General features: G+C 36.4%; 2 protein-coding genes and 1 non-coding gene across 4 annotated transcripts; 2 read left to right on the forward strand and 1 right to left on the reverse strand.

Moving 5' to 3' along the window:
* The first annotated feature begins 1,997 nt into the window (after window positions 1-1,997).
* tpd52l2b (tpd52 like 2b) lies at window positions 1,998-19,554 on the forward strand. 2 transcript variants are annotated; one of them, XM_067372155.1, is made up of 7 exons: window positions 1,999-2,426; window positions 3,619-3,770; window positions 3,926-4,074; window positions 11,695-11,742; window positions 12,221-12,322; window positions 16,120-16,168; window positions 17,910-19,554. In XM_067372155.1, exons 1-7 carry the CDS (start codon window positions 2,408-2,410, stop codon window positions 17,994-17,996), a joined length of 606 nt encoding a protein of 201 aa, XP_067228256.1. In that variant the 5' UTR covers window positions 1,999-2,407; the 3' UTR covers window positions 17,997-19,554. The 2 variants fall into 2 exon arrangements, with proteins under 2 accessions (XP_067228257.1, XP_067228256.1); XM_067372156.1 differs by lacking the exon at window positions 11,695-11,742 and having other exon boundaries at window positions 1,998-2,426.
* Window positions 19,555-20,299: 745 nt separating this feature from the next.
* trnae-cuc (transfer RNA glutamic acid (anticodon CUC)) lies at window positions 20,300-20,371 on the reverse strand. Its single transcript has one exon. It is a non-coding gene; the product is annotated as a tRNA-Glu (tRNA).
* Window positions 20,372-20,662: 291 nt separating this feature from the next.
* ppdpfb (pancreatic progenitor cell differentiation and proliferation factor b) lies at window positions 20,663-22,652 on the forward strand. Its single transcript, XM_067371932.1, has 5 exons — window positions 20,663-20,833; window positions 21,354-21,446; window positions 21,550-21,627; window positions 21,999-22,098; window positions 22,253-22,652. The coding sequence occupies exons 2-5, from the start codon at window positions 21,392-21,394 to the stop codon at window positions 22,374-22,376; spliced, it is 357 nt and encodes a 118-aa protein (XP_067228033.1). The 5' UTR covers window positions 20,663-20,833; window positions 21,354-21,391; the 3' UTR covers window positions 22,377-22,652.
* Window positions 22,653-25,608: the final 2,956 nt, after the last annotated feature.

Genomic DNA, 25,608 nt, shown 5'->3' on the forward strand with positions numbered 1-25,608 from the left:
AAAAGGTACTCGAGGCTAGTGCTGTATCGTGAATAAGTCACGGCTGAAGGGCGTTGTTAGGCACAACGTGAAGCGGAGTGCCTGCAACTCCTTCTTATTGCTTTCATAAAATGGTTACCACACAATACAAATATTAAAGCCAAAAATATGCATCAATGCAACTTTCATGAAGTGAACTTTCACTAAAAGCCTTCCTTCTGCTGGAAAAAATAGTCCCTGACTGTGAACAGCAACAGAAGTTACATTATTACACCATTAGATGGCGGCAAAGACTGTCTTTAAGAGTGTCAGTCCGTAGCGAAGACTTTTAGATTAGGGATGGGCTATAACACTTTTTATTTTCGATACGATACTGAAACTATATCGCCAATATCGATACCGATACGATACCTCTAATCTGAATTTATTGATTTTAAAATTTCTTAAATTGTTGAATTACTAAGAATAAAATGGGTATTGATATCCACTCAACATTATATTTGAAATTTATTTTAACATTCAAAATGCCTTATTCGGTTATAGTTTTGTTTACACATGGTTAAAAGGTTTACTTGTAGTGGTAACAATGGAAATGTACAAATACTATAGGCCTAGCTGAACTTTGGTCACTGTAGTAATGGTTCATTTTCATAAGGGACTGCCAGTGACAGGCTGTTGCACCCATAAAATACAAATAGTGTTATTTATTAGCCTAGTCTTTGACATCAGTATGAACTTTTAACATTCAATGTAATTGCACTAACTAGCTATGTATGCTACTATTTCATTTTGTTTATTGTGAAATAACTCAAACATATTATGTTTTTTCTATCTTCTGTTAAGCATTGTTCTAGGCTGCGTTTCCCAAAAGCATCAATGGTTTCTTACGATACTAAACCATAGACTGTAAAAGTACTAAACGCAGCTCTGTTTAAATAGTGTCGGCAATGAGTGAACGCTCTCTGTGATTGATTGGTTCTGACTTGCAACATTTGCATGTGTTCAGATGAGCAGGAAAATACTTCGTTATTCGCTAACACAAGTTATTTGTCCAATTTATTGCTAAATAAACAAAATCACTGGTAAAAAAACAAAAAACAAAACAAAAAACCTTAGTATCGATATTTTTATTTGAGTATCGATACTTTCGATACTCAACGTCAGTATCGATATATTGATACTTCATATCGATACACCCATCCCTAGTTTACATTGAAAAGACTGAATTGATGTGAAAACGGAAGACGCAACTGACAAATCCTTTGACTAGCGCTGTCAGTCACGGGAAAACCCCTTAACTGTTAAAAGGACAAGATAATACATCAGATATTTAAACAGATTTTTTTTTATTACAAACATAGGACTGACTTGAAGGAAAATGCTAAATCTGAATGCAATAATAATAAACTCGCTCACTCTATCTTTTTCTCACAATATTTTTTTACAAAATGCAGCAAGTTTCAATGAACAATATCAACTGAGAACAAACAGTTTACATTGATAAGAGTGGTTGCTAAGGGTGTTGTGTAGTGATACACAGAACCGTTGGGTGAAGTGGTCATAGTCGTGTTTTATCGTGAATAAAACACAGTTATTGACAAATCAGAATCAAGGACAGAAACTAACCGTTTTATAATCTTCCTTATTGTGATATCAGAGTGAAAGGCTTCTCCAGGACTTGATTTTGTCCATGGGAAATTGATTGGATGTTGTGGTTTGCTATTGCTGTGACCTCATGTGAGTGACAGGTTGTCCCTGATGTCGCTGCAAAAGGGAGGGGAAGTTATTTTATTAAAAATTATAATTAAGGGCATTTAAAAAAACAAAACAAACAAACAAAAAAAAAAAACAGAGGATGAAACATTTATAATAAACACTGCAATATTTCATAAAAATAAGAACTGTTAAGTTTGATTTCATGGTGAGTCGATGAGAAGTTGATTCGAAATTCGCTTTAACCGAATCAGTTCGATTCGTTCACGAATCATTCAGAACGGTTTTGTAAACAGAATAGATTGATTCTCTGAAAAGACTCGGTCCAAAAGAACCTTGTGTTCACTCTCATGCTCTGTAGAACTAACGTTAGACGTAGGATTTGATGAAAAAATCAAAGACGTGCAGTTTCTGGTATTCTGTTTGTTCGTTAGAAATGCTTCTCTGAAGTAATGGGTGTGGGCCAATAGTGCTTTTCTCAGCTATTTTGTTGATCGCAGAGAAAAAGACGCTAGTAAACGTCATCTCAGGGCGCCGGAAAGAAAGGCACTTGGGCAGCGCTTCAAGCTGAGCTGGCTGATCGCTCGGGATCTTGTGTTGGCTTGTCAAGCGCTTTTGGATGTTTTGATAGAAGAGGGAAGACACGTAGTTTTTTGCACAGTCTCCTGAATTACGTAACTGTCAAAGCAACATTTTGAAGATCCGAACTGACGACATGGATTCCGCCAATCAAGGTAAACAAAAACAAAGCAATCGAACAAGATACGTTGCAATGATAGAATGTACGTTTATCGCGTAATGTAGCGTAATTTAGCCTTATCTCTGGATGCCAGAGTTGTTAATATGTGGAGGTGAAGGGGAGATCAGGGCAGGGCAGGCGATCAGGTTACTAATGCACGACAAAAACACGTCGAGGCTGAGTGGAGGTGTTTGTGTTACAGTAATATGGTTTACATTAAAATCAAACAGAGATGATGTAGGCACGTTATGGTGCCTTTTGCGCGGCGTTTGGCTTTTGCTTTTTATGGCGTGATGGTTTTCTACTTAGATTTGGGATTTTAACATTTACCCATCAGTTAATACAGCACCTTTGTCTGTTGTGTCACATTATGTGATGCTATTTAAATGGGCAGTTTAGGGTCAGTGAGGGGCTGACTACACGTCTCATTAATATAACTTACACCCCACGTGACTTCACTGTCACAGCCTGACCTAAATTGGGCACGGTTTGATGAAACCTTTGAACCATGTACACGTGTATGTATCAAATGGCTGAAAATATATAAACAATAAATATATAAACAACATACTGCATAGTTTTTTTTTTTAAGAATCCATAACAAGTACCCTTTCTGCCGTTTATGCTTTTACCTCCGAATGTGATTTTGGTAAAACTGTCACGTGAAGAGTGATTATTCGCATAAATAAAGTAACATAATAAAATGAAGGGGTTTTCTTTCTGTGGTGACATATATACTGTTGAAAAGGGAAGTTTGGGTGGAACAAATTGAAGGAGTCATGCCTTTAAAAATAGCCAATAAACTTTAGTTATGTCACATCTTGCTAGTCTGTTGCAGATATTATTAGGGATATTCTCATTTTGGTCAAAAATCTTTGCAGTGCAGATAAATATTTCAATATTTTGGGTTTATTTTCTCAGAAATGAAAGACTTTAACATTTAAATGTAGGCTATCTGCTAAAAGTGTTTTTTCTGTATATTTGTCAACAGGGAATAATATATATATATATATATATATATATATATATATTATACACACAAATATATTATACACACATATATAATTTGCTTATTTATTTGTTATTATTATTAATTTAATTTTTACATTTCTGTATAGTGTCACAGATAATATGCTCTTCACCTTTAACTTATGTCACTCAACACACACGCTCTCTCTTTCTTTCAGACATCAATCTGAACTCTCCACATAAAGGCCTGGGCTCTGACACTCTCTCAGATGCTCCTGAAGAGAGGGGGGCAGCAGCTGTGAGTCCAGAGACTCTCCCCCCAGGTCTGACGGAGGAGGAGGCAGAGGAACTGAGACTGGAGCTCAGCAAGGTAAACCCCCATGAGAAGATGTGCTTATCTTCTTCTATAGGTCTTCAGATTAGGTCTGTTGATTTAATGTTAAGAGTGTTTAATTATAAGTTGAAAAAATATATTCCTGTTGTTAAGTTATTAACCTCTAATAATCGGTGACATCCTCATATCAGGTTGAGGAGGAGATCCACACCTTGCGGCAGGTGCTGTCGGCTAAAGAGCGCCACGCGGCGGAGCTGAAGCGTAAACTGGGACTCAGCCCCCTGACCGAGTTCAAACAGAACATCACTAAAAGCTGGCAGGACGTCCAGACCTCAAACGCGTAAGGATGCCTTCCTTCTACATGTCCCGCTTAATTAAACTCAGGAGGTGATGGATACAGCTCTCTGGGATGTCATATGCAAAGTCGAACCCTAAACCCCCTTCACAGACCCTGAAGGATTGACAGTGATTTGACATAATTTTGGACAAAATTTAGAACAAAAAAGTTTGTTGAAGTGGCAATTGGGTAACGACTCTGTATGATGGCAGGTCCTGTCCAGCGGAGGAATTTATGGCAGAACTGAACCTTTTTGAACTAATCCACCCTCAATTCGCTCTCCTCCAGCTCACACACATTCATCTCGCTTTATGCTGCTGGAAATCAGCCTAAAAGTAGAGTCTAGTTTTGTCTAGTTGCGTTTTCTGCAGGATTGTACATTACCACATGGAAGCATTAGATAAAGCTCTTGAGTGCCTGTCAGGCAGCAGAGATGACTGTTGTTTTCTGTGTATTTTATGGGCGGGCATCTATGCCATCAGCTGGAAGTCCTTCAGTGTAATTGTTTTATCAGTTGAAAAATGGCAGTTCAGTTTCAAAAGGCTCTGTGGGAGGATTGTAGTCACTCAGACATGAATCGCCATCATTTATTGTGTTCCAAACTGGGGCTCATGGCCATTGGTTTGAGTGTGACTCTCGAGGTTTTAGACAGAAACAACAGATGCTTGATGTTTGCTGTTTTTGATCCTGTAGGTGGATCAAAAGTTTAGGATGTTACTTATGTGTAGTTTAGAATGATAATCACAGGATCCAGCCTTGGTTTCCACATTTAATGTGATAGCATCATGCCTTTTAAAGGGGTCCTTGATTATGATTTCACTTTTTTAACTTTAGTTAGTGTGCAATGTTGTCGAGCATAAACAACGTCTGCAAAGTTACGATGCTCAAAGTTCAATGCAAAAGGAAGATATTTTCTTTTACAACAAGCTTCTTTCTGGGTTGGTGACATCACAAACCCCAAAATTGACATAAACTCGGCAGTGTTGGGCTGCTTTAGAAAAGAGGAAGAGTTGTTGTAGTAGAGTGTTGTTACCATGCCGTCATTTTACGCCGGATTGCTTCACAAACGAGGGTCAATTCAATGCTGGATTTGCACAAAAGATTACCATGATGGCACATGCTAGTTGATGAGTTGAATCACAGCAACTACCTAAATTTATGCACTAACTGTTTCAATCTAAAAGTTGTAACTTCTTCCTGAGTCTCTCCATCAGTGTCTGACTTCGTTTTGAACAATGTAAGGCTGAACACCGTTACTGACAATCGTCATTTTGGCTGTGTGAGATTCTTCAGCTTTGTTGTTGTTGAGCAACCGAAGCGTGAGCTGTTAAAGCTCCGCCCTCTTCTGGAAAGGGTGCAGGGAGCAGCAGCTCATTTGCATTTAAAGGTACACACACACAAAAATGGTGTGTTTTTGCTCACACCCAAATAGGGGCAAATTTGACAAGCTATAATAAATGATGGGGTATTTTGAGCTGAATCTTCAGACACATTCTGGGGACACCAGAGACTTATATTACGTCTTGTAAAAGAAATGGAAATAAAAATTGTTTGCCCAAATCAAAGATAAAATCTGCGTGCAAGCTTGAGGTGAATGGGAGTCTACACAGCAAATACAGTCAATTAAAAATCCAAGATGGCCTTTTCATGACTTTCCAAAAGAAGAAAAAATGTAGAGTGACTGATTATGGCAATGAAATTATGCTGAGGTAATATAACATTAAATGCTAAAGTAATATAAAGCAAAGTATAATGTTACAAATGTACATTACATTTAATAAAAATACAATTTAAAACACTTTGTTAGATTTACAATGTTAATAGCTATAGAAACACATCAACACAGTCTGTGAAAAGGATCCGTACAGTAAGTAAGATGTATGCAAAATTTAATTGGACACTTAATTGGGCAACTCCAAATGGCTAAATATCAGCAAAAAAATTTGCCTGGCCAATAAATCAGTCTGTCAGCACTGTGAAGTTATTGGTCTGCAGTCAGTCAGAGAATGTCATAGTAATTTTTCGGATTATCAGTAACATCTTTGCTTTAGTGATGTTTACTATGTGATCTGCTCCAGGCAGCACATAACCATGTCTGTGTCTTTTAGCTATGTGAAGATATCAGAGAAACTGGGCCAGTGGAATGAGAAGGTTACAGGGTGTGATGTGTGAGTGTTTGACCACATCAGCACGTATCCAGAGTGTATTTGCAGTGAAAGCATGAATTCCTCTCACCTACTCTCTACACGTCAATGGGGATGAAGCATTTGAACACCTGAATTTAGCTCAACCCTTGACATCTTACCATCAAACAACGGGTTTCGGGAGGAAACATAAATGATGCCTCGGGTTTTTTCTGCCCTGCTGATCACAAATCAGTGGATGCAGGCCATCAAAATATAGATTCAGATGTTCAAATGCTCTGCCCCTTTATGTGATAAATGAACCTTTCATAACAGATACAGTCTGACACAAATAACAAAAACCTGTCTCTCAAAGTGAGATATATGGTTTTTAAAATGCTATGATCTGGTTTTCTGTAGCATCGACTCTAACCTGCTCTACAATATGTTTTCAGCCCTGTTAATTCTCCATTCAGAGACTAACTGAATCCTTTCACAGTATTGAAAGAAAAAGGCTGTTTGTGAAAGAAAATAGCAACTTAATTGACACACAGCGAGAGCCAAAGGTTTTTTTTCTCTGTTTAGTTTAAGTGGGTGTCTGAAACACTGAATCATGCTTCACATATTTTTGACTCCTCTGTTTTTATCCCCTTCACAGTCAGATAGTCAGTCATTTTGTCCACCCATGCAAATAGTACTCCATCTCTGAAACTATCCAGATCATACAGCTGTTTCCTTCTTTAAATGTTATGCTGCTTTTATGTACCCTGAATTATTAGCCACTGAAATTTGAATCAGCTGTTCACCTTCTCACATATTGAAATTATTTTCTATATCAACTTTTTTTTGTGTGTGTGTCTGTGCAAATACTTAATTGCTTCATTATTTCACCTCTATACACAATACTGTTCAGATGTTTGGGGTTAAGAAGATTTCTTAAAATGTCTTTAAAAGAAGTCTCTTATGCTCACCAAGGCTGCATTTATTTGATTAAAAAAACAGTAAAAGCAGCAATATTGTGAAATATTATATTAGTAAATATTTTTTTAAATCAATTGAATGTGTCTTTGATAAATAAAAGAGTTAATTTCTTCAAAAAATAATAAAATCTTAATTACCCCACACCTTTGAATGGTCTACCGGTCTACCAGCCTACACTGCCAATAATAAAGTGGCGTAACAAACAAATTTTGAGCTGCTACTACTAACTGTTGAACCTGCTGCCATTTTGCTTGATTTACCAAAATTCAGTGCCTGGTTGCATAAAGTTTTTCTCTTAAGTGTGACACTTGAATGGTGATTTACCCTTGCCTTAGGGAATCATTTGAATAATTTGTTACATATAATCCCTTAAACATTTTTCTTAGATCCGTTAAAGGGATAGTTCACCCAAAAATGAAAATTTGATGTTTATCTGCTTACCCCCAGTGCATCCAAGATGTAGGTGACTTTTTTTCTTCAGTCGAACGCAAATTATGATTTTTAACTGCAACCGCTGCCGTCTGTCAGTCAAATAATAGCAGTGATTGGGAACTTCAACTATAACAGTAAATAAAACTTGCTTAGACAAATCAAAATTAAAACCTGCGGCTAGTGACGACACATTAATGTCCTAAGAGACGAAACTATCGGTTTGTGCGAGAAACCGAACATTATTTATATAATTTTTACCTCTAATACACCACTATGTCCAACTTCATTCAGCTTCCTGTTAGTGAGGTCAAAAAACGCGTTCTGTTGACGGAAGTGATGTCTCGCCCATATACTTCAATGAGCGCGAGACATCACTTCCGTTGTCAGAGCGCGATCAGACCTCACTAGCCGGAAGCTGAACGAAGTTGGATAGTGGTGTATTAGAGGTAAAAAATTATATGAATACTGTTCGGTTTCTCGCACAAACCGATCGTTTCGTCTCTTAGGACATTAATGTGTCGTCACGAGCCGCAGGTTTTAATTTTGATTTGTCTAAGCAAGTTTTATTTACTGTTATAGTTGAAGTTCCCATCCACTGCTATTATTTGACTGACAGAGGGCAGCGGTTGCAGTTAAAAATCATAATTTGCGTTCGACTGAAGAAAAAAAGTCATCTACATCTTGGATGCCCTGGGGGGTAAGCATATAAACATCAAATTTTCATTTTTGGGTGAACTATCCCTTTAAGTGATTTACAACGGACACCCAGGATTTGCCATAACAAAATTCTATGAAGAATTACAACTTCAATTTCTACTGTAAAACAGCCCTCCAATGTATTCATGTTTTTACTCGCTGACTTCTGAAGAAGGCGCAGCCTCAGAGCCAAACCTACCTATTATGTAATCGCCACAGAGTCAGAGTGAACTTTTCCAGAAAGTTAGCTTTTTCAAGTTCGAATTCCTAATACAAACAACAAACAAGCTTTGTTTTGGCCTGATTTTGTTCGAAATTGCGTAACACCAGTTTATTTTATTTCACTTGGAGTATATTGGGTGAAGTTTTCTAAACCTTGTTATACTTGCATAAATGACAGTGAAGGGTCTTTATGCAACACTTTTTTTTTTTTTTTAAGGGATTACTTAAGTGAAAAATAGACCTAAGGGTTTATGACATTTCACCTAAAGAATGTCTTAAGTAACACTTAATAGTTTATTTTCTGCGACAACACCCTTAAGTTTAAAGGAAAACCTTTGGTTGATCTTAAAGGGTTAGTTCACCCAAAAATGTAAATTCTGTCATTAATTACTCATCCTCATGTCGTTCTACACCAGTAAGTCCTTCGTTCATCTTTGGAACTCAAATTAAGATATTTTTTGATAAAATCCTATGGCTCAGTGTGGCCTCCATTGACAGCAAGACAATTAACACTTTCAGATAATAATAATTCCTTACATGTATATAGTGCTTTTCTGGGTACTCCAAAAAGCGCTTTACATATGGAAGGGGGAATCTCCTCAACCACCACCAATGTGCAACATATTTAAACATATTTAAAACAGTTCATGTGACTATAGTGGTTCAACCTTAATATTATAAAGTGACGAGAATACTTTTTGTGCGCCAAAACAAAAATATAACGACTTTTCAACAATATCTAGTGATGGGTGATTTCAAAACACTGCTTCGAAGCTTTACGAATATTTTGTTTTGAATCATTGGTTCGGATGGCGTATCAAACTGCCAAAGTCACATATTGTTGAAAAGTCGTTATTTTGTTTTTTTGCCGCACAAAAAGTATTCTCGTCACTTCATAACATTTAAGGTTGAACCACTGTAGTCACATGAACTGTTTTATATGTTTTTAGTAGCTTTCTGGGCATTTGAAAGTGTTAAAGGGTTAGTTCACCCCTTTGTTAATCTTAGGAACACAATTTAAGATATTTTAGTTGAAATCCGATGGCTCCGTGAGGCCTCAATAGGGAGCAATGTCACTTCCTCTGTCAAGATCCATAAAGGTACTAAAAACATATTTAAATCAGTTCATGTGAGTACAGTGGTTCAATATTAATATTATAAAGCGACGAGAATATTTTTGGTGCGGCAAAAAAAACAAAATAACGACTTATTTAGTGATGGACGATTTCAAAACACTGCTTCAGAAAGCATGGGAGCATTGTGAATCAGTGTGTCGAATCTGCAGTTCGGAGCACCAAAGTCACGTGATTTCAGCCGTTGGCACTTTGGCCCGCGATCTGAATCATGATTCGATACGCTGATTCATTTGTGCTCTGAAGCTTCCTGAAGCAGTGTTTTGAAATCGGCCATCACTAAATGAGTTTTTGGTGCTCCAAAAATATTCTCATCGCTTTATAATATTAATATTGAACCACTGTACTCACATGAACTGATTTAAATATGTTTTTAGTACCTTTATTGATCTTGAGAGAGGAAGTGTCATTGCTCCCTTTGGAGGCCTCACGGAGCCATCGAATTTCAACTAACATATCTTAATTTGTGTTCCAAAGATTAACGAAGGTCTTACGGGTGTGAAACGACATGAGGGTAAGTAATATTTTTTGGGTGAACTAACCCTTTAATGATCTTGCTGGCAATGGAGGCCTCACTGAGCCATCGGATTTCATCAAAAATATCTTAATTTATGTTTTAAAGATGAACAAAGGTCTTATGGGTGTAGAAGACATGAGCGCGAGTAATAAATGACAGAATTTTAATTTTTGGGTGAACTAACCCTTTAAAGGAAAATTACACTTAAAGGATTAGTTCACTTCAGAATTAAGATTTTCTGATAATTTACTCAACCCCTTGGAATCCAAGATATTCATGTATTTTTTTCTTAAGTCGTTTTTAACTTTTTTTTTTTTTTGTAAAGGGTGTTCACTTTGTAGACACTGGATCGGTACTTCCGACTTCGTCATGTGTGACCTTTCCAATGTGATTACGGAATTTCAGTGCAGTGCAAGATAAAATTTATGGTTTAAAAAGTATATTTTTTAAGAAAATGACCAATCGTTTCACTAGATAAGACCCTTAATCCTTGTCTGGGATCGTGTAGAGCGCTTTGAAGCTGCATTGCAACTACAATTTGGATCTTCAACCCGAACCAAAGTGAAGTCCACTATATGGAGAATAATCCTGGAATGTTTTCCTCAAAAACATTCATTTCTTTTCAGCTGAAGAAAGAAAGACATGAACATCTTGGATGACATGGGGGTGAGTAAATTATCAGGAGATTTTCATTCAGAAGTGAACTAATCCTTTAAGGTGCTTTTTGCAACGGGGCACAGAGTTTTTACAATGGTTTTAACAAGTTGTAATTACAGTAATACTAACAGGTTTAGCTACATAAACAGGGCTGTCATCAGTTGATTATGTTAAATCAGGCCTTGTGATGAGCCTAAGGTCACTAAGGGCCTCTATGTTTTTCCCTGGGTCCCATGAATCATAGCAGCAGTCCTGATGTAGTTGCAGGTCCATAGCTGAACCTGTCAGACAGGCTACGTTATCACGAGTGTGTGAGAGATCTCCCACTTCTCTCTTTACACAGTTTGAATCACACATCCAGACTGAGACGTCTGAGCATATGTTTGTGTAAGGAAAGTCTTGTCATGTTTAGATGAACGAATGCCACGTCTGCAGCAATACAAACCAATTGATGCTTCCTGAAACCATACTTGCTGTAGTCATGAATATTACATCAAGATCTACTTTGCAATATCCTGCATGCTAAAATGCTTCTTGTTTCCCAATAACTAAGGTTGTTTATAATGTGATTTTGTATTTCAAGATTTGACTTTTTGTGCTTGGAAAGCTGAATACTCACACATCTTACTTGATCACATGAGTTTAAGTTAAATGCCTGGAGTTTGTGAGTGTAAGAATGATGTGAATTTAACTGGTATTGCTTTGCTGACTGTGCAGTTTAGCAGCGCTTGCATTCTGCTTGTGAGGCAGCATAACCATGTAATCGTAATTTAAAAATGAAAATGTTGTATGCGTGTGTGTTTTATAGCATGTTATGGTTGTGAGAGTTTAGATTTGAATGTATTACCCTGTTCGTTTGTAGATATGTTTCAGCTTCTGCCACTCTGGATGACATTGCCAGCTCTGAAGTGTGAGTTACTTCAATCTTTATGTTCATTTTGTGTGTTTTAAAGGTTGTTTTCTGGTTTTATTATGGTCCTGAAGGGTTAATGGATTGATTGAGGGTGGCTTGCTATGCTTTGTGGATATTTTGCTGATGGGTTATTATAAGATATTACAGTCTTATATTGCTTTTTTAGTAGTGGGAATTGCAACTGCAAATGTGCTTAATTTGTAGATGTTTTGTGGTGATACTCTCTTTTTCAGGATTCTTTGATGAATAGAAAGAACAGCATTTGTTTGAAATAGAAATCTATCAGTGAGACAACTAACATTTTTTAAATACATATAATGAATTTAAGGGTCTCTGACTTGATTTTGTCACCTGGAGACCGTGGTTGTGTTGACTAACTCACAAGTGGAAAAGTTCATGGACATTGATGAGTTTCAAATGCTTTTTTTATTTCTTTCTCTTCCCACGTCCATTTCTTTCTGCGTTCTTCCTCCAGGTATAAAAAGACTCAGGAAACGCTGTCTCAGGCTGGACAGAAGACCTCAGCCGCCCTCTCCACCGTTGGCACGGCCATCAGTAGGAAACTGGGTGACATGAGGTAATGCACAGGTCAAAATGTCCACACATATTCTTCCTGTCTTCCTCTTGTACTTTTATTCCAGTAACTAATAACAGTGTGACACTGCAATCACTTGGATTTGAATCCTTTCTTTTAAAGGCACAATATGTAAGATTTTTAGATCTAAAATATCCAGAAACCACTAGAACAAACTTTGTGTCATTTTGTCGCCTGTCAGTGACATCATATCCGCGTTACCCTCGATTTCCATTTTTACTTTAGTAGAAACCATGGAATCACCGAAAAAAAAACAAAAAAAAAAAACAGTTTGGACACATTTATCAACAGAAAACTAATAATTGTTATTTAGCTCAACACGGTTAGTCTTATTGTTTGAATCGCTTGTTTTCTTGATTTACCACGAGTACCATGTTTTTACCCTGCCTCAGAGACAACACTATTTTGTCAAGTGGCTAACATTGCATAATCAGAGAGAGCCATCCTGTTTTTATTAAAATGTCATCCAACTTTTATTAATATGATATCCCAGTGCTTCCCACAGGTTTGAAGTATACTTGCGCTGGTAGCCGGGCAAAAAATCCTTCTATTACCCACGGAACAAAAATGGTCTACTACATGTGACAAACAAATAATGTGTGATTTTTTTTATAAACAGTATTTTTATTTATTGAAATTAATTTTAATTACATAACATATTACATTTAATTACATACTAATATTATGCATTATTATGCATTGTAAATTATGCAAAATTACAGCATTTAAATGGTTCACATTTTTCTATGTTCTCCTTGTTGTCATATAGTGTCTCTCTCAGTGAATGGGACACAGATTTTACTAGTAAAATTTATAAAATGAATAATATATGTGTCAAATAATGTTCTTAGTCTTTTCTTCCTGTGGGAGAGACTACAATAATTTACTATGAATTAAATGGAAACCAAATTAAATACAATTTATTGTGTAATTAAAATACCAATAATGCCCAAAAGAAAAAGAAAAAACTACTGTGTGACTTTTAATTATAAACAAGCCCGAAATACACAGGGACTCTTATTTTGAAATGTCTGTACTATTCCAGGCTGATCCTTCAGATTCTTACAATCGTCTAAAACATTTTATATAAAGGCCATAAAGTAGACATTGTAATAATTCATTAACTTGAGTTCATTAGCAATCGCTTGGCTTAAATCTGCACTTTTCATTGATTGAGAATCACTTTGAAGCAGACTGAAGCGCTGTTGCGCGAGCTTTTAGAACGTGCAACAGCGCCCCCTTGTGACTTTGCAAAATGCAGCGCTTGTTTGAATGTTAGCGGGAGTAAACGGTTCTGACGCACACATAACGAGCAGGTTCGAAACGACTAGTTAATCGATCACGAATGGTTTCATTATCTTGCGCGGATATAAAAGTATAAGAGGATAAAAATAATAAAAGCAAAAATGTGTCTCCGAATATACTTGGGCGGCTGTTATTATACGTGGGCGGCCCGCCCAAGTAAAGTCTATGTGTGGGAAGCACTGTATCCCAATATCAATCACTGCAAAGTGCAACAAGCAAAGTAACATTATAACAACTTGCAACACACTCAGATGTATTTAGTATGATTGTTTTAACCATGTAAAACCCCACATATGCAACAAAAAGAATGGAAGCATCCGACTGCAGCATAAGCATAAGCTCCGCTGGACTCGAGACCGGTGTGTCGCGCAGGTATCTCTCATCAGCAACCTTGTTCCGCTCCCAAGGCTCTTGGCCCACCCTGCTTCATACCACAGTAATGTTAATAAATAAAACTTATTATAAATAAGATTATTATATTATCTTATTTTTTATTATAAATTAGCTCATCCATTAACATGATTCCTGCCCAAGTCCATTGGATTCCTTTTCATTGGAAGTAGAGGTGAAGACAACAACTCCCATGAATCCACGCTCATTCATGGCGTCATCAAGCTACACCTTTGTTTGGAATAAGTGACTTCTGGCGGCTAAAATTACATATTGTGCTTTTAACTTTTTTATGAAATATAAGATAATAATAATAATATAAGATTTAGCCATAGTTCCCTCTTAATGTCCTTGTTAATTATTTTGTCTAACTCTGCAATTCATTTTTCTTAAACTGCATTTGCATGTTTGGCATTTCATGCACTTATATTGGATCTCCATCACATTCCTCTTATTTTATTCTGGTTTGTTTTGACCGGCAGTACAAATCCATCTCAGATTAATTGATTTTGAATGGGGGGGAGGAAATCCAAGCCGAAAAACATACATTTTTGCTTTGAAACCTGATTAAATCAGAGTGTGAACAGTCATTCCCAAAGTCTGTATTGAAAACTGAACTGGATTTGTATAGAGTGTGAACAAAGCGTTCATGCCTGTGTTCCCTCTGTCCCAGCTTTCTTTGGTTATTGATCCTCTCTTTTGCATTTGTGTCATATCCTGCTGTCATTCACCATCACTATAAATCCATGATTATCCATAGTGAGTGTTAATGCAGTGTAGCCACTGTCAGAAGAGCCACTGCAACTGCATTAACTCTTTTACTTTAAACAGAAGCTCTCTGTAACCTGTTCTCCTGGCTCCTGATTCACTTTACTACATTGTTTCAGTTCATTATTTGCACACATTTATTGAACTTCCTTCACCACCCCTAACACAAACAGAATGCAGAAGACATGGAGCTTTATGAAGGCCTGTATATTAAAACATCCTGTTTTTAGTAAGTCCTCAGTTTTCTGACATGCAGAGGGCCTGAGAATCAAAAATCATCAGACGATTAGCTTCATTCAACAGATCAAAAGCTTCAGCCATGTTTCATCAATGAAAGCAGCGCTGCTCTGTCCTTCTGAACCTCACCCTTCATTCATCAGACAAATAATTACATCACTCAAATTTATTTGCCACTTTAGTCAATGTGTAATTAACATCTATTCATTTTCATCCCCATAAAATGATTTGTTTGTTTTTTTGGTAGTCTGATAAATCAGTGGATTCACTTGACTATAACCACCCTGTAGTCCTTTATATCAGTACGAACAATAATTCTCATAATTTGTTCTTCCTGCTTGCTCTGGTCATGCTCCCAAACTGATTGGTTTGTATTCCCCTTTCTTTTTAAACGCTGCCTTTGCTTGGTCTACAGAGCTCTTCCTTTCTCTAACTCCTTTAGGTAAGACTGATTAATGTCATGAAATAATTAATGCATATCATAGAGCTCTGTTTTTAATACCAAGCCCATTTAATACAGAAAAAATGCTTTTATTATCATTTAAAATTAATATGATTTTAATGTTATTTTAGCTCCAAAACCCTGCTTTATGCATGCATGAATGAAATGAAATGTGATCAAAACTTTGCTAATGTCGCAGACATGTCTGAGACTGTGTAACCCAGTTGATCTCTCTGCCTCACATGCTTTCCTGCTTGCTTGCTTGCTAACACACACAACTTTTTCTTCCTTTAATGCTTTCGAAGTAGCAACTACTCCATTCGCCATTCAATAAGTATGCCAACTATGAGGTAAAGTACTAGGGTAAAACACTGCCCCTCAACTCAAAAGTGTTTCTGATTCATTGGACATTAAAATATTAGATATATTGTTCACACAAATGACTACATATGTTTTATTTAAAGCAAAAAAATACTAAAATGTGTAAACTGCTAGATTGAATATTGTCATTTTTGCATGCTTATGGTTTTTAATCTTTTATCTGCCAGTTAGTTTTCTGAACACATGCTTGTGTATAATTAATTGTTATGCTTCTTTCACTATGAACTCTGGGATTAATTGTGTGTTTGTTAAACAGGAACTCTCCAACCTTCAAATCGTTTGAGGACAAAGTCGGAAACATCAAGGTAAGGCTTCACTTTTGAAACTGGGTCATTGACATAATGCTCATTTTTGGCAGATCTGTTAATTTATTAAAAAATGCAATTGAAAGATATTTAAAAAAGAAAAGAATCAGTTCATCCATCAAATCAAAGTCATGTAGTACATCCAACATGCGAAAAACAAACAAACAAACAAATGATATCATATAAATTACCATTGAAATGTTTAGGTTCAGTAAGTTATTTTAATGTGTTCAAAAGAAGTCTCACCCAGGAAGATCAAAAGTACTGTAAAAACAGCAAAACTGTGAAATATTATTATGATTTATATTCAAATAAATTAAATGTTTTCCATTTCATCATTTTAAAATCTGCATCAGCCGCCTTTGCTCCAGTCTTCAGTGTCACATGATCCTTCAGAAATCATTCTAATATGCTGATTTGGTGCTCAAAAAAATATTTCTAATTACTATCACTGTTAAAAACAGTTGTGCTGCTTAATATTTTTGTAGAAAACATGATAAACAATATTTCAGGATACTAAAATATATAGCATTTTTTTTTTTTTAAATGAAATCCTTTGTAAAATTTTAAATGTCTTTACTGTCACTTTTGATCAATTTAATGTGTCCTTGCTGAATAAAAGTATTAATTTCTTTAAAAAATAAAATAAAAAAATCTTACTGACCCCAAGATTTTGAACTATAGTGACCCTTGATATCCCTCAGGGCCAGTTTTTCTTGTGGTTACAACTAGAGCTGAACGATTAATCATAAAAAGATTGCGATCTCGATTTAAACACCTTATTTTATTACAGGGTTAGTTCACCCAAAAATGAAAATTCTGTCATTAATTACTCACCCTCATGTCGTTCTACACCAGTAAGACCTTCGTTCATCTTCGGAACACAAATTAAGATATTTTTGATGAAATCCGATGGCTCAGTGAGGCCTCTATAGACAGCAATGTCATTGAACTTCTCAAGATCCAGAAAGGTTCTCAAAACAGTTCATGTGAGTACAGTGGTTCAATCTTAATATTATAAAGCAACAAGAAAACTTTTTGTGCACCAAGAAAACAAAATAATGACTTTTCAGCGCTATCTAGTGATGGCCGATTTCAAAACACTGCTTCGAATCTTTTGTTTTGAATCAGTGATTCAGATCGCGTGTCAAAATGCCAAACTCCTGAAATCACGTGAATTTGGCCCTCTAAATCACTGATTTTGAAACTAACACGGCCCTTCAAATAACGCTTGTATCAATTACATCTTACGCCACTAGGTGGCGACAAGTGACTGTTAAAAAATGTATTTGTTATTGAATCATTCATTCAAAAGATTTGTTCAAAAACACGGATTCATCCAGTAATGAAACAAGTATTTATTAATGACTCATTGAATTCATTCAAAACCATTTTTTTTTAATAATAATTAAATAAACTTTTTTTTTCCAGCAATTAACATTTTGTCAGAACCTCTAGTAAATTACATGTTATTTTGTTTAGTTGTATATCCAGAATCGTCCAGCTCTAGATACAACCCCCAAAAAACCTTTTTAAAAATTGTAATTAAGATGTAAAGAAAATACGCTGTTATTGTTGATGATTACAGATGATGAAATATACATTTTTGCTAGCCACATGAATACGAAGACTACATGTCTAAAAACTTGATGGATCCATTTTAAACTTGGACACTCATTGACCTGACTATTTGGGATCAGTCCTGCCTGTTTCTAGATCTTTTTCTGTTTGTGTGTCTCAGTATAAGGTGGTTGGAGGGAAGGCCAATGGTGAAAGTGCTCACTCTCCGAACGAGTCAAACCCCGTGCAGGACAACGCTCCATTCTGAGAGCCCACACTCCTGATTTAAACACTCATCTCATTACTTTGTGAATCCTGACAACACCCACACTTCAGTTCTCCCGATCCTCCCTTTCTCTCTCCCGTTCTCTCTGAATTCTTTCATCCCTCCTTCCTCTGTCTCCTTTGATACTCCTCCACCTACTGCTAGCATGTGCTTGCTCATCTCACTAAAAAAACACACATAGTACAGGTTCTGTGACATGAAATCATCACAGGTTGTACAAAAGAAGAAAAATGTTGAATCATTTTGTATTAGAAACTATTTTACACTGCTTTGCATAATGTTTTTACATAACTTTTATCTATATATGACTATAAAGGAATACAAATAACTATATTTAAACAGTACTGCCAGGCAGCGTTCATCAGACGGCAGAGGGGTACAAAACACACAAAGAGGAAATATTTAAATCTGAAGGGGGGAGGATTTTAGGCCAATAAAGAAAAGAACAGAAACTTGCTGCAGGTTTCTATGCTGCTGAGCGTTCAGTTGAGTTCTTTTTTACTCTCAGTACAATGTGAAGCAATGCTTTGCTGTACACCTGGTGAATGTCTGACCTTCTCAGTCGGCCTTACACTCTCATTCTGTATTGCTTTATTGGACTTTTGCTGGTAAAAATGTGACATGAAGATGTTTTTGTTTTTGCTTTATATCCTCTTTTGCTCTTTCTTGCTCTTGTTTTTTTTTTATTTTTTTTATTGATGGTAATGTTTTATTTATGCTGTTTACGTCGGAAATCACTTGCCTTTGCTTTGTGCCATGCTGTGAGTGCCAGTTAGTAGATGCCATAGACCTTTTACTGTCAGAATGTTTCAAACTATCACCAAATTATCACATCACAAAGATCACTTTGTTCAATTGTAAGAAATAAAAATGCAAATGCTCTCATGTGCACTAACCCAAAATATCAAATGGCGAGTAAGTCCTGCTAAGTAAGATGAATTCCTTTTGTTTGTGGCATTTGTTGATTTTTTTTTTCCAGACAGACGTAAACACTAGTGTAGTCTGTATGGTAGCACAGTCACTTTTTTCCTGAAAGATATTGGAATATATTTCACTATTAGCAAGTGTAGTCTCTCTTTTTTTTTTCTTTTCTTTTTTTTTTTAAATCCGCTTTTTCCTGAGTCACTTGTATGGGTGTCAGAGGGTGGCCTTGTTTCAGTATATTACACAATGATGATTACATGCTTCAATGGATGCGATGCATGGGATTACATGCATTTGACTGATGCTGATGAGAAAGATGCCAATATCACATGACTTGCTACTGGAATCCGTGTGTTATGCCATGGAATTAGAATATTAGTTCCTCATAGTGCAAACGTTGGAAAGATGAGTAAAGATAGTGAACATTCAGAGGGAAAGGACTTCTTATTATTTTGAGTAGTATATGCACAAGTCATTTGGGGAGGTGGTTTAGGGAACAGGCACCATATAGCTTTAAATTAGGGATCTCAGCCTAGCTGTTCAGGCTCTGGTCATTTTCTTTTAAAACAACAGTGGTGTAATACATTTAATTTGTCGATTGTTTGTATATCAATAAAGCATTCGTTCAAATGGTTTTTGTTTGTTGTTTTATTTTACCCACTTCCTTTCATAATCTTACTGATGTAAATCTGCCACTAGGTGGCAGTACATCATGTACATTACAGCACTTGGGATTTTGGAGAGGCCATGTGCTTCTACAGAGATGCTGCATATCTTAATTTTTAACACATTTTGTTTTAACATTCTTGTTATATTCTTGCCTTAAAATGTATTTAATATAAATTTTATTAAGGTTCAAGCACTTCTGATTTTCAGATTCTTTCAGTCTGCCCAGGTATTTCCAGTATGCTATATTTTCTAGCTAACACTTTATAATAGCGTTTTTATTGTATAAATCACATCAGTTACCATATTAATTAGTTAATAGTTAGAATCGGTTATTAAAATTATTCAAATTAAATTCTGCTACAGCCAATTCTTTTCGGACCAAATTTGAATCAGAAAACGGTGAAAATACCAAAGACTTGAACAATACTAAGAATAATTCAGTTGCCTTGTCTTGTTCCTTATAAATGTTTTTATATAAGGCTGGGTTTTAATAATCTGTTTCCCCGAAACTGTCCTTTCTGTCTAAAAAGCAAACATATGCGTCAGTCACACGATATGACTATGTAAACAGTTTTTATTTTATCAACAACAGAGCAAATTCTGATTCGTATGTGAGTCATTATCTTATGTTTACGCTCAATTAGAAGGCTGTTGATTGGGTTTGTTTTAATTATTAAGCAACAAAACGTTCATTCCCTGACCGGGAATCGAACCCGGGCCGCGGCGGTGAGAGCGCCGAATCCTAACCACTAGACCACCAGGGATGCGTGTAACAGCGCCTCAGTGGTTCAATCTTATTGACACAAATGAATAAAGTTATTAAAATGTTTTATATATTATGTATGTATATTGATAATAGTATGCGGTGTTATGCACATAGTGTGTTACAAGACCACATTTTGTAACGCTTTCATTTTTTCTGAATATTTTTTAGAAAAAGAGCACCAGCCCTTCCGTCCTTGATTTCGCTGGTTTGATCCGGTTCCACGCTGAAGTGTTTATATGGAGGACAGAGAGGCCCCGCCTCCACTCGCACGTCTCTGTATAAAAATCAGCGAACGAGTTGTTTTTGTTAGACAGCATTGCGGTAGATAATTCCGGACGTGGAGGGACTTATCCATCCAAACCTTTTCAAATGGGCCCCGTCGCCTAGCGTTTTCTCCCCAAAGCCTCCGACTGAATCGAGCAGGGTGCTCTAATAACATCAGCACGAGCGGCAAAAGAAGGTGAGGATGTGGTCTTACAACTGTTTTTTAAAGGGTGGTCATTGAGTCAGATAATCTGAGCACAGTACATTTCAGCTATCGCTGTTAATGTTATGCGTCTTGCTGTAATGTTCTACCATGCATGTTTTCTAATGTTTGGGGTAAAATGTTTCTTTTGTTCATGTACAGCCAAACCCTAACTGCTGTAATTCCTATGGGCTTAACTGTAACTTCCTCACGTAGCCTTTTAAAAAATGCTGTGGGAAGCCTTTTCTTAATGAACCACTCATTGTCACATAATGTCACTTTGGTTAGTCTTGTGGTTTGACTCTAAAACATAATGAGTAACTCTTATAATAACAATATCTAACCAAAACAAGGTTGTACATGAGTGATACAACCTTTTAAATGCCTTGTTTTGAGCCTGTCTGTATTCATTAGAAGCCATTTTCAGGGTTAAGATGAAAAAGTATCTGGTTGAACTATGTGCCACAGAAATGGTCTTATCTAACCAAATGTAATTTTTGCTCTCTCCTCCCAGGGTTTCCATCTAAGTCACGATTTACACAAGTCTGTAAAATGGCAGCCATCCCAGCTAGTGGTTCTCTTGTTGCCACTCATGACTACTACAGAAGTAAGTCGCCTTTGCAAGTGCTTTACTGTTATAGTTAAATGCACTATTAATAATTGATGTTATACAAAGAATTTGCTTCATAAGACTGTTTGTTTCTTCTCAGGGCGCATTGGCTCTACATCCAGTAGCAGCTCGTGTGGAAGTTCGGAGTACAGTGGGGAGGTTATTCCACATCATCCTGGTGAGTTGCGTTTCATTTAATTTCACTCTCTCTTCAACCTCCTGCCTATAGCAATAATTTATTGCAACAGTTTTGACAATTTACAGACATTATGCAACACTATTTGCACACTTCAGCTCTGTTGAAATGGGTGTGCTTTTGATCAGATCAACTTTTGAGGACGTCACCTCATTGAATTTAGAAAAAAGACTGTTGCTTAGTCATCTGGCAGGGCTCGGATTGGGCCGTTATGTTCACCTGACTGCATGTCATTGTTTAGAGTCTCTTTAGCAGTGATTGCATTAGTGCTTGTGTCATTTGTATACTAAATCCATTAGAAGATTAGGAAATGATGGTGCTCTGTTCTGACCTGTTGTTTAATTGTGCTTTAGGTCTGCCCAAACAGGATTCTGGTCATTGGTGGTCTAGTTTCTTTTTTGGGAAGCAGAACCAGCCTGGTATGGGAACTCTTACTGAGGAGGCTCAGCAGAAGTGAGTCACTGGATTGAGTTTCACCCAAGTTGGTGCATGTTACATGAAGGCCTTGCCATGTGCTGATTTTAAAAGCCAATGCTGTTGCAAATTTTAGATTTTGTAATGAGGGTATCGGTTTGTCCTATCAATTAATCTGGATGACTCTCTGCAGGTCAGGGGTGGTGAGTGTGACCAATGGGCAGGTGACATGTGTTGCCCGGGAAATGGTGATGAGGCAAGCCAGCGAATGTAGCGATGGAGGCAAGTCGGAGGCGGGGAGTTCTCCTCATTCCTGAATCCGAGACCAGATCAGGACACCAACGCTAGGGGACGGAAATGGCTCCCTTTTTTTTTCTTTTAATTTCCCATCCATATAATGGGCTGTTTTAGTACTTTTTCATCTTTATTTTTTTGTATTCATCGTTTTATATATTTCATGTAATAAATGGATGAGCTGAAACTTGCAAAAATTTTGTACATTTTTACACATCTGTAACACTGATGGAGATTTTGTTACTTGTTATTGTCTTAACCTGTGTTTTTCAGCACAATAAATGGTCTTCAACAGCCCACTACTGCTACTGGACACTTTTCTTTGTTTGTCTTTAATAATGAATGAACCGTACACCATCTCCCTTTTACAGTTTTGCAGTCCTCTTCCAAAAATACTTTGCTATGCATTTACTAGTTTACTGGAAGGTGTATTTCAAATTAAGTGCAGTCATGAATAATTGCATGATAAAAGATGAGCAATATGAGGTCTTGAGGAGAGACGCCACATTCATTGTCCATTTCCTTTGCACATAGTTATTTTGATATGACATTAGTGGGAGTCTGTGCACATTACAGCTGTACTAAATGATTTTTAAATGTGCAGCGTGGAGGAAAGGCTTCATATAAAAGAATGATTAAATTATGTAACAAGCATGCTGAAGCTAAATTTGGACAAACCGACTCTTTGATAGTAACTTAGGGAGACAAAATGCCATGACCATGAAGAACTGCTCTTGAGCGAAATGTCTGTTCCCCTCGTGTAGAAATGATCCAAGAATATATAAAAAGAGCCAAGTTAACTATGTTTTTGGAAAATACTTTTTATTAAAAAAAATGCATTGAGCTCAGTATCCTTTTGAACAGTGTGCGCTGCAGGTCCAAGAACTAAAAATAGGTTTGAAGTGCTTGAGTGGAATAAAGCATTTTAAAGACATTTTACTAAACTATTGCATTCTGATTAGAAAACATCTACTTCATACTCAGACATGGTTTATGTAAGCCAAGAAGAAGAGGACAGAGTGCATGTGGACTTCAAAATAAGCAGTGTGGGTGGTAGACCAAACCGTGAATATGGGAAACAGTCCATATGGAAAATTGCTCGGTAGCGATGACGTTGTACAGCTTTGTTAGCATGTGTACATGGATTTTCCAGGTCAGTAGGTTCTGATGGTTGGCTAGATACATGGAAAAGCCTCTTTGTGGCATGCTGACTCTGTTCTTTTTCAGGCATCATTTCTCCTTTGTTCGCAGTAACAGGTCCCAACTAAGAGATTGTGACAGGTGCTGTGATCATTAGTTTATTGGGAAGATAACAAGAAATTGAATGTACTTTTTTTTAGTGCAGAATAGATGGATGTCCATTACAGACAAATCAGTTCACTCAATTGCATATTGGCTATTTTCTGTTTAGATACAGTTCAGATGTATTTGAATTATAAAAGAGCAAGATCTCCAAAGCTAAGAACAACATAAATTATTCTTTATCGCAAACCATGTTATATTTCAGGTTGGTCCAGCTAATGCGCATGCAAAATAAGTAAATAAATAAATAGAATAATATAAAATAAAAATGCCTATGCTTTGTGTAAAGTATAAGCAGAGTAAATGTGATACATGACTAAATGGATATTACAGGAGAGTATAAAGTTTGGGGTCAGTAAGACATATGTTTGAAAAAAAAGTTTTTTTTATTTAGCAAGTATGCATCAAATTAATCAAAAGTGAGTGTAAAACATTTAAAATGTTACCAAAGTTTTAAAAAATTTAACACTGATAATAATAAGAAATGTTTAATTGAGCATCAAATCATCATATAGAATGATTTCTGAAGGATCATGTGACACTGAAGACTGGGGTAATGATGCTGAATATTCAGCTTGGCATCACAGGACTAAATTACATTTTAAAATATATTCAAATAAAAAAACGGTTATTTTAAATTGTAAGAATATTTCACAATTTTTACTGTATTTTTATCAAATAAATGCAGCCTTGGTGAGCATTAGGGACTTATTGACCACAAACTTCTGAATGGTAGCATACAAACTAAAACTAATTTTTCCTTTTTTAACATGCAAGTCTTCTAGATCTGTAGACAATGCAAAAAATCTAGGTATTAATCACTGGAGAAGCATATTTAAGTTTAAATATTGAAGCACACTTTTTCCCAGCACTCTATGCACTACTTTTGTGCAAGCATCTACTTGACCACATGATCAGCGGGACGTTTGGAAGAGGTTTCGCTGGATGTCTGGCTCCTTAAAACCACATTTATTGTCCAGCGATTGTTCATAGATCCTGAGAAATCTGTATTCAGACAGAAATACAGGAATATAGGGGAAAAAAGAGACATTGTTGGGGCATTCTTGTCAGAAGGGCTAAATTACATCAACAGATCTCTGTTGAACTTATATTCCATACCTTGGTGTTTGGATTTGGTCAACCAGACAGTCACTTGTCTTTGCTTTGGTTCCATTAAGTTATCAGAAAGACTATTAACTGCCTTAATTTTGTCTGTTGGGTAGATGCCTGCAAACAAAAACAATCCCATACAGAAATAGTTAGGAAACTAGTTAGACGGGCCACTTCCCCACTGAGGCAATCCTCTTAGGCATGTATTTTATAAAAAAAAAATAAAAAAAAGTGTAATCCCTTCTGAATCTGCACTTTATTCAGCACTTAGAGCTCTTTTTAATGTAATTTTATACACTGTTGTTTTCTATTATTTCTTTTTAGTACTTAGTAATATTTAATGAATGGAATTAGGTCTATTTCTGTCAATTCAAAAAGAGGAGCAATGTTTTTATTTGGTCAACAAATTAGTCAATGACTATGTCGATTGATAAGGCTAAAATAGGAACACTGTGAACTGTACATTCAGGTACAAGTTCATTCAGAAGAAACAAATAGTGCTTCAGGAAATTACAGACAGTCAGAATTACACGTGTCCTGTAACTGGTTAAACAGCAGAGAGCTAAAAATAGTGCTGCACTTACTCCGATAAAACTCATTCCGAGCGAGCAAACACACGGGGGCGTTTACGGTGGTCATGGTCAGCTTTTATGTGCAGATATGACAGAACCAAATGCTCGGAAAGTGGAGTGTTCTTTGGAACCTAGAAAAGTATAGCAAAGAAGGAGGAGTTAAAGTCAGAGCTGAATGAGCCTTTTTTGTTTTATGGTCAGGGAACAAATATTCTCAGAGTGACATAAACATGATAGAAAAAAAAAATTCTGGGAAAAAAACTGGTCAAAG

Source organism: Chanodichthys erythropterus, chromosome 20 (genome assembly GCF_024489055.1).
Source record: "Chanodichthys erythropterus isolate Z2021 chromosome 20, ASM2448905v1, whole genome shotgun sequence".
NCBI lineage: Eukaryota > Metazoa > Chordata > Actinopteri > Cypriniformes > Xenocyprididae > Chanodichthys > Chanodichthys erythropterus.